Source organism: Ursus americanus, chromosome 33 (genome assembly GCF_024610735.1).
Source record: "Ursus americanus isolate L20-20 chromosome 33, mUrsAme1.1.p, whole genome shotgun sequence".
In the NCBI taxonomy this organism is placed as follows: Eukaryota; Metazoa; Chordata; class Mammalia; order Carnivora; family Ursidae; genus Ursus; species Ursus americanus.
The window spans coordinates 22,280,366-22,293,451 of NC_142159.1; the positions used below are offsets into that span (position 1 = coordinate 22,280,366).

General features: G+C 57.4%; 2 protein-coding genes across 9 annotated transcripts; both read right to left on the bottom strand.

The window, feature by feature from the left end:
- Positions 1 to 12: 12 nt before the first annotated feature.
- Positions 13 to 6,987, bottom strand: FBXO6 (F-box protein 6). 6 transcript variants are annotated; one of them, XM_087858692.1, is made up of 7 exons: positions 6,838 to 6,987; positions 5,982 to 6,075; positions 4,281 to 4,665; positions 2,213 to 2,339; positions 1,673 to 1,768; positions 641 to 776; positions 13 to 461 (listed from the first exon to the last, which is right to left on the bottom strand). In XM_087858692.1, exons 3-7 carry the CDS (start codon positions 4,543 to 4,545, stop codon positions 273 to 275), a joined length of 813 nt encoding a protein of 270 aa, XP_087714818.1. In that variant the 5' UTR covers positions 4,546 to 4,665; positions 5,982 to 6,075; positions 6,838 to 6,987; the 3' UTR covers positions 13 to 272. The 6 variants fall into 6 exon arrangements, with proteins under 6 accessions (XP_087714818.1, XP_045632820.1, XP_045632818.1 ...); XM_045776864.2 differs by lacking the exon at positions 6,838 to 6,987 and adding an exon at positions 6,574 to 6,789 and having other exon boundaries at positions 4,281 to 4,579; XM_045776862.2 differs by lacking the exon at positions 6,838 to 6,987 and adding an exon at positions 6,574 to 6,789.
- A 784-nt stretch (positions 6,988 to 7,771) lies between these two features.
- On the bottom strand, positions 7,772 to 13,061 carry LOC123779105 (F-box only protein 44). 3 transcript variants are annotated; one of them, XM_045776876.2, is made up of 6 exons: positions 12,964 to 13,061; positions 11,566 to 11,854; positions 10,238 to 10,364; positions 9,995 to 10,090; positions 9,749 to 9,884; positions 7,772 to 8,880 (listed from the first exon to the last, which is right to left on the bottom strand). In XM_045776876.2, the coding sequence occupies exons 2-6, from the start codon at positions 11,828 to 11,830 to the stop codon at positions 8,737 to 8,739; spliced, it is 768 nt and encodes a 255-aa protein (XP_045632832.1). In that variant the 5' UTR covers positions 11,831 to 11,854; positions 12,964 to 13,061; the 3' UTR covers positions 7,772 to 8,736. The 3 variants fall into 3 exon arrangements, with proteins under 3 accessions (XP_045632832.1, XP_045632830.2, XP_045632829.2); XM_045776874.2 differs by lacking the exon at positions 12,964 to 13,061 and adding an exon at positions 12,541 to 12,695 and having other exon boundaries at positions 10,267 to 10,364; XM_045776873.2 differs by lacking the exon at positions 12,964 to 13,061 and adding an exon at positions 12,541 to 12,692.
- Between the last annotated feature and the right edge of the window lie 25 nt (positions 13,062 to 13,086).

A 13,086-nucleotide genomic window follows, 5' to 3' on the forward strand; every position in this document is an offset into this window, starting at 1 on the left:
CCAACCCCAGGCTGGTTTTATTGAAAACATTTATTGTCACAAAATGTCAGAGTATATTGCAGGAATTAACCACAAACGTGGGTTTGCTCAAGGTTGGAACTGGGGCAGGCGCTCCCGGGGGAGGGGCCCTCACTGCCCACTATAGGCTGAGCTGGAGGGGACCTTTGGAAGTCGACTGGCCCAGACAGAGGACGGATGAATGGCCAGCAGATGACAGAGTGTCAGAAGGGCCGGTGGAGATGAAGTGAGGAGGGGAGGCGGGCAGCCTTCTCCTACCCCTGCATGGTCTCAGGCTGAGCTGTGGAGGGGGCCGGGTCCCTGGTCATCTTAGGGCTGATAATGATGCTGCTGTTGGTGATGCGGGGCCCGTACCAGCCTGCCCAGAACTGGGTATCCTTGCCCCCATGCTGGAAGAGGATGTGGCGGACCCCTGGGGGGTAATCCGAGAAAGTGTGGGAGACCTGGGAGGAGAGGAGAGGAAGAAGTGATGATCACCAGGACTGGGGAGGCGACAAGATGGGGTGATCACTCCACTGGAGAGGGGAAGGGGAGGTGCCAAGTCCTGCAGGGGAGAGCCACCCAGGCTGGAAGGCAGGGGCTCCGAGGAGTGAGTGGTGAGGGCACGCAGGTGAGGCCTCACCTCTGTCCACTTGGCATTGTTCCACTGATGGATGGTCACAGGCGGGGGCTCGAAGGAGGCCAGGACAATGTAGTTGTCCGACACCAGATGGACTCGGATGTGGTACGTACAGCCACAGTCTGCTCTGGCAGCGAACCTGGGGGAGGGTGGGGCTCAGGACTGTGCACCCCCGGAAAGAAGGTGGCCCTGGAGGCGGGCAGGCAGCAGACCCAGAGACTGGAGCTCTGAGTTGGATTTCCCTGCTCTGCCCCTGAGGCCCAGCTGGTTTCACTGCTCTCTGGACCCTCCTGTGCCCTTGGGGTCAGCCATCTCTCTATGCAGGGCCACATCAGAGCAAAGTGGCAACCCTTTTGGGTGTCCAGTGAAGACTTCCCCTTAACAAAGCAAGAGGCTCTCTGCAGAGATAAAGGCCTGGGCCGTGGGAGCTGTGCCACCTGTACGTTACAATGGATCAGACTGGGGACTCAGTGGGAGATTCAAGGGGTGGCCTGTGTGGTGGGGGCTGGTACAGAGCTCACCCTCCACTCAGCCCTGCTGTCCACACCTCTGCAGCTCTGCATGCTTCTCAAACCCCACCGCCTACCCTTAGAGTGATGGGCCTGGGGCCTGGCTGGGACTGGGGTCCTGCTTCTGCTACGGGCGAAGCCAGAGCCTTGCACAGCTCTGAGCACAGAGCAGGAGCCTGGGAAAGAGCTGAGGGATGCACGGTGAGGGGCTAGTGAGGGGTGAGGGGAGGCAGACGGGTGGAAGGCGTGGGAACGAGGTCCAGGGAGGCTGGGTCCTGCTGCCTCTTGCTCTACTACCTGTTTGTGACAACTTATCTGTAGGCCTCAGTCTCCCCATCTGTAAACTGAAAAGAACATTTGCTGATGTAGGGTGGCGGGAAGGCCAGGAGGTGCGGAATGAGCAAGTGCTGGCTGCCGGGGCAGCCCCTACCCTAGGACGCCGCCAGGCACAGAGTGGGCCCTGCCGATAGGTATTCTCAGTAGGAGAAGAGGGAAGGATGCAGAGCGTGGCCCGAGCCCCACTCACCAGTCCTTAACCTCGATTTCAGGCCGGAAGGTATCTAGCAGCTCATCCCAGTAGCCCTCGGCCTTGAGGTCCACCAGCTGGGACTTGAGGCACATCCTGGGGAGCAGAAGGAAAGGCTCACGTTCCTGGTGTGCTCTGCATGGCCGGGACCCAGCAGTGTCCCCGCACTGCTGCAGGACCGCTGCCTCTGGCTGGCGCTGGCCTATGAGAAACGCGCAGGGGCTCTGACCCACTTGTGCCTAGGTGGCATGTGATCCTAGTTCAAGAGCCCCAATGAGGGCACCTCCAGGAACTCCCGTTCCTAGGCGAGGAAGCGTGCGGACACCTCTGCCTTGCCCTGATCACCAGCGGCTCCCAGCCCCCACTGCTACTAATCCTGGCCACTGAGTACTCGTGCCCTAGGAAAGCAGGAGACTGAGCCCGTCTGGGAACCACCCTCCTCCAGCTGCACAGGGAGGCCCTCACTTAGGCCTGAAATTTGGCAAAAGGGGTCCTGGCCCTTTTCGCCCTCCACACCGCCAGCTCAGTGGTTTCTCTTACTCAAAAGATGTGACAAAGTACTTCTTGACTTTGGAGTCCGGAAAATCTGTGCCATGGTCTCCAGGGAGGCTCTCCACCCTCCACTGGTTTCCCCCATTGGAGTCAATTTGCCAGGATGTCATATCCTCTAGGGAGAAACAGAAGCCGAGGTCAGATCCCCTGTGTCAATGTCCGGTCCGGTCCTGCCCACCTGGGCTGGGGGGCGGGGGGGTTGAGGTCGGTAGGGCCTGCTCACGCTCACATCTCAAGGGTGCACCCCAACTGTGCCTTGGAGCACCCCTACAGAGTGCCCTTCCTCCAACACATTTCCACCTGTCCCCACCATATCAGTTCTGATCTGGGACCCCCTCCCTCCCACTTTGTCTTGACTCCTAGCATGAAGCTGGGGGGGGGGGGAACCAAACAAACGGTATTACCAGAAATTCTAAACTAGCCTTTCCTTTCTTTCATGTATGAGGAGCTCTGGGAAATACCAGAGTTTCAGTTCTCAAAACAGGAAGTTATGAAGTGATAACACTTCTGTTCTTAATGACTAATGTCAGTTTGTCCCAACGCAGACCACTTACTTGACTGACATTTCCCCCACACCCTAACTATGTAACAAGATCCAGGGGGGCCCAAGGACCGATTTTCTGGGTTTGCTGCTGTGCCAGCTCGGACCCCCCTCTTCCCAGGGAGGGAGGGATAACCGTGAAGGTGGGCATCCTTGGTGCTGGTGGCACGTGGTAACCCCGTATTCATGATCCCCACCAGGTTGGCTTGGCAGGTTCTGGTCTGCCCTTTCAGACTGAGCTGAGAGGACCTTAAAAAAACTCTACCAAGGCTTTCCGGAACAATCACCAAGGAAGCTTTTCCAAATTGCTCTCTTGCTCCCTCTACTAGGAGCCCACACCTATTCCCCAGGTGCCTGGGGCCTGCCAGGAGAGAAACAGGGGAATAACACAGAAATCCAGGAGTGGGGCTGTGCCGAGCTTAGGCCCAAGGAGAGATCCAAGCAAGGCAGCAAGGCTGGACTGACGGCTGTCGGCCCGCAACGCAGTGCAAGTCAGGGCTGTAGGCGGGCTCTGTGGAGCCGTGTGAGCTGAGCTGGCGGCCCTGCTGGGCAGCTTCTGAGTGGAATCTGGGGCAGGCGGAGAGATTGAGTGTCTGGGCCACTGCCTATGGGGCCTCTGAGAGGGGCCCGAGGGCCTTCATCGGTCAGGACCAGGCCTGGGCAACTGGGCGGTTCTGGATCTTTCAGTAGGGTCCTCACCATGGGGCCTAACACTCCCCATCTATAAAATGGAGCCAACCCTACTTATTTGGCCAACTCCCTGGGTCCTTGTGAGGATCAAGAGAGAAAATGGACACGACAGGGATTCTAAGTGTACAAACTATGCCTCCGTTAATTGTTGCCATAGCCCCAAAAAGAAGCCTGGTGCCTGGTATGCCGTAAGTGCTCAATGAGGGAAAAAGACCCTGGCAAGTACAAGAGAACATAAGTTAAACAGGGTGATTGCAGTCACCTCTGAAAATCCTCATTTCCTTCCTCTGGGTCATGGGGACAATGGGAGGATAATGACATTTGTGAAGTCCAGTGCCTGGCACAGAGGACACCCTCATGTCAGGCAGCTTAGACTGAGCTAGACACGGAGAAGTGAACGTGCAGTTTGTTCATTCACTCAACAAACGTTTTGCAAGCACTGACTATGTGAAGACATCACTGTGGACACTGGGTGTATGCACAGTGGTGACAAGACCCATTAGGCCTCTGGACCTTGAAGTTTGTAGCAAAGGGGGAAAAAAAGCCCCAAACCACGAGATAAAACAGGTAATTACAGGTTACGAAAATGCTAGGAAGGAACTGACTGGAACGGACAGGACAGATGTGGGGGAGCACGGTGTCCACATGGGGGGGGGCCCAGGGCAGGTGTCGGAACTGAAACCCAGAGAATGAGGAGGAACCAAGGGCCTGTGGTCCGGTGTTAGGGGTGTGAGAGAACATTCCAGATAGTGTGGGAATCGCAGAGGCAAAGGCCCTGGGTTTCAGGGAAGGGAGGGAGCCAGCCCCGGGCAGCCCCGGGCCCACCTTCAGCACACGGGTTCCGCAGGAGGTTCCGGCGGAGGCTGCACAGGAAGAAGAAGGCCTTCCAGTCGGCCACGGGCTGGTCCCAGTCCTCGGTGATGAAGCCCTCCCGCAGGCACTTGCGCTTCCAGAGTGTCACCAGGTCGATGAGGTCTCGCCAGAGGCTGCAGACGGGGCGGCAGTGCAGCAGCAGCTGGCGGGCGGGCACGTGCGTGAACACCTCCAGCAGAATGTTCTCGGGCAGCTCGTTGATGCTGACCAGGGCCATGGCGGGGGAGGGGAGGGAGGGGGTGCCCACAGGCCTGTGGGGGGCAACACTGGTTACGAGCCCTGACCAAGGAGGTGGACCCCTCAGATTTCCAGGGACCTGGGCCAGGGGCTCTTCATCCTGTTTTATGAAACAAGAGGGGTTGGAGCCTTCTTCCAGCACGTAGTAGGCCGCCAAAATAGGGAGCGGTTACACACATTTGAAAGAGTGTAATAAAAATATTAATAAAAGACTTTAGGGGCTAATAAAAAGGCCCTCCCCCCAGACCCCCTCCCCCTTCCCCCCCGCGCCCCGGTTAAAAAAATAATTGTTTAATTTTAAGTTGTTAGGCCCAGTGAACTGGCACACCTTGCCAAGGCCACGCCGTTGCCTGAGCTCTGCAGGAGGGTGTGGTCAGGTTATTTTAGTGCTGGGAATTCACTGTCAGTCTGGGGGCGTAATGAAGATTTTACACTTGACATCACAGCTTCGTTAAGTGGTGGGGCTAGGGCTAAACCAACTTCCTCTCCCCAAATTGCTCATGTTGGCCTGGCAGCCAGATGTGAGCACACCTCCCACACCACTCTGCTTGGGCATCAGGCCAGAGCCCACTTCGAAAAGCTCTGACACTGCACAGCCGATGGAGGGACCCTGAGCAAGACTGCCCGGGGCTGAATCCTGGCCTGCAGTGGCTGGCTAGCCGGGGCGCCGCGAGAGGCGCGAACCACTGTCCCAACCTCAGCAGGGCCGGGAGGACTGAGTGAGTACAAGGAAAGCATTTAGCGCCGAGCGGGCAGAGAAGTGCGTCAGGGCATCATTACTTCTCTCTACCGTTAGAGCGAAACCACTCTCCGGCACTGGTACTTAGCAGCCCCGAAGAACACCCTCCTCTCTCTACACCTGAATTGCACAAGGGTTTTTGGAAACTTTACAGTGCCACCACCCTGGCCTGAATCTTGCCTGGTTATCTAGATCTCTAAGGAGATCCCCGGGGCCCCGGGTGAGGTGGGGGAGGGAAGGCCAGACACTGTCACTCAGAGGGACCTTATCTGCTCCCAGGTGGGAGAGGGAGGGAATATTCTCCCACACGTAGAGTCTCTGAGGAGACTTCTCATTTTCCATAGACACTTGGCCAAAGAAGCCCTCCACAGCCTTCTTAAACCTACCATCCGAGCAAAAATGAGGGTGGGCACGCACTCTGGCTCCTTTCCAGACAGGAGCATTTCAGCACGACCGAGAACAATAAATAAGGTACTTGCACCTTGTGCAAAAACGCTATGACGGGAAAAACTCCGTGTGGCTAGGTCTTCTGCTTTTTCAGAAGGAACTCTAAACAATTTCGAAAAAATGAAACCTGTCAGTTTTTAAATGTCGGCAACCTCTAAAAGCACTGTCTAGGCCAAATAAAAGTCACTGGGTTAGAGTTAGAGGCGACTTAGGTACGAAGAGCTCCTCACCCAGGCGTCCAGAATCTGGTCTCTGGCTCTGGCCGCACGTTATCAGTCGCATCGCCTCCCTTAGTTTCTGCCGTTCGTGGGTCTAGCGCGAAGCCTGACTGCGCAAGGATGGGGCCTGGAGTTAGGGCCCCAGAGGCACCTGTGCTTCCCACGTGCCCCGCCCTAGTCCCGACCTCCTCAAGGACCCCTGCGGGCCCAGTTACTACGCCCATTTCTCGAAAGCAGAAGCTGAGGCTTGGGAAAATTTGCTGCCCGTCCCAGGACCCGCGGGCGTGGGGGGTGCCGGGAGGTCCCAGATGGGCCTCGGGCCGGGACGCCACCAGCAAGGTGTGGCCAGCGTGTCGCTCCCAGGCAGCACTTCCCGGAGTCGAAGCCAGGCCCGGGCCGCGCCGGACCCTGCCCCGCGCGTACCCCACGCTGCCGGGGCCCCCAGCCCGCGGCCCCGGAGTCCCCGCCTGCGGGAAACTGCGCCGCCGTCTCAGTTAACGCCCCGCCCCCCGTCCCTCCCTCCCTCGCCCCCGCCCTCGGGAGTCAGCCACCCAAGCCCTTCCCCCGCCTGCGCCCCCCGCCCGTTCCCCAGCTGGGCCGCGACCTGGACGCGGGGCGTCACGCCCCGCGGGACGGGACCTCCGGGTCGGCCTGGAGCCTGCGGCCTCCGCTGCGCTGTCCGCTGTCGCCCCGCCCCGCGTCACGCGCCGCACTCGGACCTCCCCCCTCGGGCTCCGGGGCGCGCGCACAGCTCCGCCTAGTCCCGCTCCGCCCACCGCCTTCTAGAATTCCGCAGCCCTGAGCCGGGATCTTGGGGTCCTCAGTGCCGGGGCTGCGCGACGGGCTCCCCGGACCTCGTAGCCTGAACCTGCCTTCCCCTCCAGGTGATCGGCGGCTCAGCAGCACGGTCCCACCGCTTCCCTTGGCTTTCTCCTCCCTCGGAGAATTCTGAGCCTTCCCCTAACCTAGCCTCCACTTCCGCGCGGGCCACTCTGAGGACTCCTCACCAGTTCCCTTCGCTGTAGAGAGGGAGGCGGGCCTCTCCCCGGAGGGTGATTGCTGAAATCTGGCCTGGAGCCTGGCTTGTACTTTCACTAGGGCATGGATGGCCTCAGGGAGACTTCAGTTTACTCAAAGTAAAAACCTCTCTGCGTTTTTGTCACTAATTCCTTTCTTCCTTCAACAAGTAATCATCAAGCACGTACTCAAGGCAACCAAAAAGGGTTGTGCAGGCTGTGCACTGCGCAAGGCTGCCGGGCCCAGGCCACCTTGTTAACTGGTCAGGGCTGCATCTCCCCCAAGGGTGTCTTTTGCTAACTTACATACAGCCAGTGAGTGGTGTCCCTGTCATGGCTGGCCCTCATCCAGCTCACTACTGAGATAATTAAACAGTACATTGAGCATCTACTATGTGCCATACACTGTTCTAAATGCTTTGGCTTCATCTAATGTCAGTAAAGCTCTTGGCAGATAAGTAAGACACCGGTGAGCAGTGCCCGCTATGGCCCTGCTGCCCCAGCATAAGGTGTATCCAGGGGCCACCCAAATATCCACATGCTCCACTGCCCCCAGCCTTGTGTCGGGGCCTCTGGAGGAAGCTAGCAGTACTGGAGGGCTGCTGGGGTGAGATGTTGGCAGCTCATTAAGGGGTCCGTACTAGGGCCCTGGTCCTGCCATAGTCTGGCTCCTGAGATGTCAACCATTCCCTGTACGTTGGACAGAAGCCATGCTCACCTTCTGAAAGTCCCAGGCAGGACTTCCTGTGAAATCTGCCTTTCCTCCCAGAAACCACAGGACACAGGTTGGGCTGGAAACACCATTTATTTAGCTGCATGCAGCAGGGGCAGAATCCGAGCACTGCTGTCCTTTCGGCAGGAGGGAGAGGCAGGAGTGAGGTTGGGCAGGGTGGGGAGATTCAGTAAAGGCAATTCCAAGGGTCTAGGCATGGAGGCGGACAGGTGGTCCTTGAAAACCACCCACTCACCTCATCCGTGGCTTACACATCCCAGCTCTTAGAATCAGGGTGTATTCCTTCCCCCTACCTGCCCTGGGTTACCACGCGTGGGATTCTAGGGGTCTTTTGGAGATCCTGCCCCCACCTGACTTCTGGGGCTTCACTGACAGCAAGGTCAGTCCAGACCTGGCCTGGCCCCCACTCCATCTTGGCCCTGCCCATTTCAGAATAGGCCTGAGCCTCTGGGTCAAAGTCACCTCTCGGAGCAGGTGGGCAGAGCAAAGAGCTTGGGAGGGGCAGAATGAGGCAGAGGACAGGCCAGCACAGCCCCCCTTCCACTCCCAGATCTGTCTGAGCTACGTGGTCACCTCCCAGCACCTGCACTATCCAGGGCAGCCACAGGCTTGCCAGATGTCCTGACGGTCCCTGCTCCGAGGGCCCCCGGTGGAGACAGGGAGCAAGGGGCCAGGAGGGGAAGGTAGAGACACACATCTAGGTTGGCATCTGAGCTTGGAGACCAGTCTTGGAAGAGCCTGGGAGAACACCTTGCACCTCCCCAACCTCAGGGGCCCCATCTCTTAAAGGGGCCGACACAGGTCTCCCCTGCCATCATTCAGGTTGAGACCTTGGGCCTAGAGCACTGGCCGCCCCATGGCGTGAGAGGGCCGCACAAACTGAGAGGCTCCATAAAGTAGGCGACTGAGGGGCAAGGATGAACTAGGAGGTCTGGGGGAGCCTGGTCCCCCTCTCCTTCCCTAACCCAGCCCTTCTCTGACAGCAGTCAGGGTTTGGCGGATCAGGGCTTGGGGGGTGTCAAGGCAGGGGAGGCCCGATGGTGATACTGCTGTTGGTGACCCTCGGACCGTACCAGCCGGCCCAGTAGTGAGTGTCCACGCCGCCGTGCTGAAACCAGATGTAGCGGACGCCGGGTGGGTAGTTGGAGAACGTGTGAGAGACCTGCAGGGGTGGGAGGGGGGACAGGTGGAGGGAGAGAGAGAGATCGGGGGCAAGGAAGGGGCCAAGGTCTTAGTGCTGGACCAGGAGTCAGCAGAACTGAGTTCTAGTCCTAATTCTGTGATTTGGGGCAGGCCACTTCCCCTCTCTGCCTCAGCTTCCTCATCTGTAAAATGGAGCAAAATCCTCCCGGGGCCACTCCATAGCATTGATTATCTAACTGCAGCTCAAAGGAATGGAGGGAAACTCTGCAAACTGCCAAAAGACGTCCCCTACAGTCATCACTAGGCACATGTGGCTATTTAAATTGAAATTAATTAAAATTAGATAAAATTAAAAATTTAGTTCCTCAGTCATAGCAGAAACTGGCTCTTATCAAGCATTCCACAGTCACCCGTGGCTATGGACTACCGCACAGTTGCAGACACAGACCGTTTCCATCACTGCAGAACATTCTACTGGACAGCACTGGTCAGACTGGCAAACTGTGGCCTAGGGGCCCACTGCCTGTTTGTGTAAATAAAGTTTTATTGGAACACAGCCACGTCCCTAGCTGCTCTCATCACACAATGGCAGAGTTGAAGAGCTGAGTAGTTGTGACAGGGACAACTCGACCTGCAAAGCCTAAAATATTTGTATTTGGCCTGTTAAGAAAATGTTTGCTGCCCCTGGTCCAGACAGTGGTAATAACCGATATTAGTAACTAGTAGTAGTTAACCTTTTTGAACATGGCTTTACCGGCATCATTTCAGAGCTCAAGCAGCCGAGGCCCAGGTGAGAAGCAGCAGGGCTGGGATCTGAACCCAGGCCTGTTTGACTGCAGTCTCGGCCTTGGGCGATATGCCACCTGCCCTCTTTCTGGCCCACGCACCTCCCTCCACTTGGCATCGCTCTTCTGCTGGATCGTTGCCGGGTCCGGCTGGAAGGTCCCCAGGGGTGCATGTGCTGACGACAGGAGCTGAACACACAGCTGGTACTTGGACCCGCAGTCTGGCCTGGCTGCGAACCTGCAGGCAGAGGGAGGGCGCATCAGGGCCTTGGAGATGGGGGGCAGGGTGGGGGTGGGGCGCCTGAGTGGCAGGCCCCCCTCCCCCAGACCCTCGCCCCAGGCACTCACCAGTCCTTGACCTCGATGTCCGGCCGTGTGGTGTCCATCAGCTCCTCCCAATACCCTTCGGCCTTGAGGTCCACCACCTGGGACTTGAGGCAGGTGCTGGGGGCAGGCAGAGGGGTGGGAGGGGCTGGGGCTCAGCACTAGGGCGCTGGGGGGCAAGGACTGCTGTTCCCAGAGTAGGAGACCCCAGGGTGAAATGACTTGGGTTTCCCCCCACCCCAACAGTTCCCCAGCCTCAGATCTTACTAATAAGAAGTCACGAAGTATTTCTTGACCTGGTCATTGGGGAATTCCTTCCTCTGGTCTCTAGAGAGATCCTCCACCTTCCATTCATCACCTCCATTCACGTCCAGGCTCCAGAATTCAAAGCCCTCTGGCCAGAAAGCAGAATGTACGTCATAGGGAAGCCCCCCAGTGGTCTTTTAAGTGCCCCTTCCTCCCAGATCCTCTCCCTGAATCTCTGCAGCTGCCCTCAAGCCCCATGCTGTGGGACATTGTGCGGGATACTGCAAACCAATAGTGGCTGTCTCCTATTAGATGCTTCCTGTGTGCCCAGCACCATGGTAAGTGATTTCCACTAGGAATCCCAAGCCATGTGACCATGTGAATGACCAGATCCCTTCTGTGATGGAGAATGCTCTGACACCAGCAGACAGATCTGGGGCTAGTCCCAGCTCTACCAATACGGGGCTGTGTGACCTTAGAGAAGTTGCTTTCCCTCTCTGAGCCTTGGTTTTGTCCTCTGTAAACTGGAGTTAAGAACAAGAGCTGACAAACTTTTTCTGTAAAGGGCCAAAATATTGTAGGTTTTGTGGGCTATATATGATCTCTGTTGCAGTCTTTTTTTTTCTTTTTTTTTAAATAACCATTTAAAACTGCAAAAACTACTTTTAGCTCCTGGGCCAGATTTGGCTCATGGACCATAGTATGCCAACTGCTGCCCAAGAACATGACTGTTGTGGAGTCAAGTGAGGCAGGCACCTGAAAGCTCTGGACAGACTGGAGTCATTTCATTATCATTTTGCTCCAGAATTTGGCCAAATAATGGGAAATGAGGCTCCCACCTCATTCCGGTGTCCAGCCAATGAGTTACAACACAGTGAGGGAAAAAGGGAGCTCTAGATGATATAGATTTGTTTTACCTGTTGTCGTAATATGCTGGAAAGAAGACTGGATCTCTCATTCTTCCATAAGTAAAGTCCCCTTTGCACTCTGGGGCAGTCCTAGGAGGCCTCGCCCTGGAGTCTGGGAACTAGGCCAATGATATATGGCTCTGACTTCCTGGTCTTGTGTCTTGGGCACAAGTAGTCCCAACTGGCCAACAGTCCCTCTCCTAGGAAAGGTCACTGGGGAAATAATCTTAAGGGTGGAATACAAAATGCCACTCTTGGCCTCAGTTTGCCCGTCTGAAAAATGGGAGCACTAACAGCACCTACCCCTTAGGACTATTGTGAGAGGATTAAAGGAGTTAAACCCACCAAAGTGCCTGGCTCACGGTAACTGCATAATGAAAGTCAGCTGCTATCATGACCGTGTGTGCGTTGGGGGCACGCCAGACCCACTCTGCACCCCACCTTCAGCGCACGGGTTGTGCAGGAGATTTCTGTGGAGGCTGCGCAGGAAGTAGAAGATCTTCCAGTCGGCCACGGGCTGGTCCCAGTCCTCGGTGATGAAGCCCTCCCGCAGGCACTTGCGCTTCCAGAGTGTCACCAGGTCGATGAGGTCTCGCCAGAGGCTGCAGACGGGGCGGCAGCGCAGCAGCAGCTGGCGGGCGGGCACGTGCGTGAACAGCTCCAGCAGAATGTTCTCGGGCAGCTCGTTGATGTTCCCCACGGCCATGGTGTGTGGCTTCTGGACGCCCCCCTGTGGTTATTGAAAAGCTACACTATAGACCAGGCCCCCTCTCCAGAACCGGATATTTGCAGCACCCCATGGCAGTGGACTGTCCCATCCCAGCTCTGCCATTTACTATCTCAGGAAATCCACCGTGCCTCTCCGAGCCTCAGTTTCCTCCTCTGGAAAATGGGGCCAGGAACGGTACTAAAATGGTTTCAAAGGACGTGACACAGCAGATGCTCGATAAAAGGTGATTGATTTTGGGGCGCCTGGGTGGCTCAGTTGGTTAAGCGTCTTGCCTTGGGCTCAGGTCATGATCCCAGAGTCCTGGGATCGGGTTCTGCATTGGGCTCCCTGCGCAGCAGGGGAGTCGGCTTCTCCTTCTGCCCCTGCTCATGCTCTCTTGCTCACTCATTCCCTCTCTCTCAAGTAAATAAATAAAATCTTAAAAAAAAAAAAGTGATTGATTTTACTGTCACCTCACAACAGCCTCTAAAGGATGCTAAGGAGGCCCAAAGGGGTGTGAGTACCTGCCCAAGGTCACACAGACAGGGACAGAGGACGGAAAGAGACTTCTCTGATTCTAGAGCAAGCCTCTTCCAATAGGCCAGGATTTAGAGTGTTAAGGAACAATGCGCAGTCCCGCAGAACCATCCATCCAGCAAGTCCTCCAACGGAGGAGGGAGAGAGGTTGGGGGCAGGGGGATAATTACCATTGTCTCCAACGTAGGTTTAAAGAGCTCAAGAGAATTTCTCAAGACCGCAGAATAAATCAGCTGCCCAGCTGAGACTGGAGATGGGGTGGGCGATGGGGAAAGGCCTTTCCCATATTCCCACCTCCACCCCCGCGGCAGGATCCCCGGCGCGCCTGCAGCCTTCCCACCTCGCGTTCTGGCTTTAAAGTGCCCCCCAAAGCCGCGGCTCGGGACCCTGGGCATCGATTAGCGACCCCAGCCCCGGTTCTCGCCTGAGCCGCCGCTCTCGGCCGCGCCGCGCAGCCCCCGAGGCCTGGGCCTTGTCCACGCCCGGCCTCCCTCCGCGCACTGCCCGGAAACCGCCCAGTGCGCCCTCCTGCGGAGCCCTGGCCCGCCCGCACCCCCACCGCGGCGCTCCCCGCGCCCACTCCCCCGGGTCACCTGCGCTCGGCCGCCGCTGCACGGTCCGGCTCCGCCGTGGGGCTGAGCGGGCCTCGGCCTGCCTTAGCTGGAGCGTGCGGCCCCGCCCCGGCCCGTCAGGCCCCGCCCCGGCCCCGCCCCCGG

Excerpts from the sequence above, each read along its gene's own strand:
- FBXO6 (XM_087858692.1), bottom strand. The coding sequence starts at position 4,545 with ATGGCCCTGGTCAGCATCAACGAGCTGCCCGAGAACATTCTGCTGGAG. Across the intron at positions 2,340-4,280 it reads GCGGAACCCGTGTGCTGAAG|AGGATATGACATCCTGGCAA; the intron begins GTGGGCCCGGGG and ends GTTTCTCCCTAG. Across the intron at positions 462-640 it reads ACAATGCCAAGTGGACAGAG|GTCTCCCACACTTTCTCGGA; the intron begins GTGAGGCCTCAC and ends CTCTCCTCCCAG.
- LOC123779105 (XM_045776873.2), bottom strand. Across the intron at positions 10,091-10,237 it reads TACTTCGTGACTTCTTATTA|CACCTGCCTCAAGTCCCAGG; the intron begins GTAAGATCTGAG and ends GCCTGCCCCCAG. Across the intron at positions 8,881-9,748 it reads GCGATGCCAAGTGGAGGGAG|GTCTCTCACACGTTCTCCAA; the intron begins GTGCGTGGGCCA and ends CCACCCCTGCAG.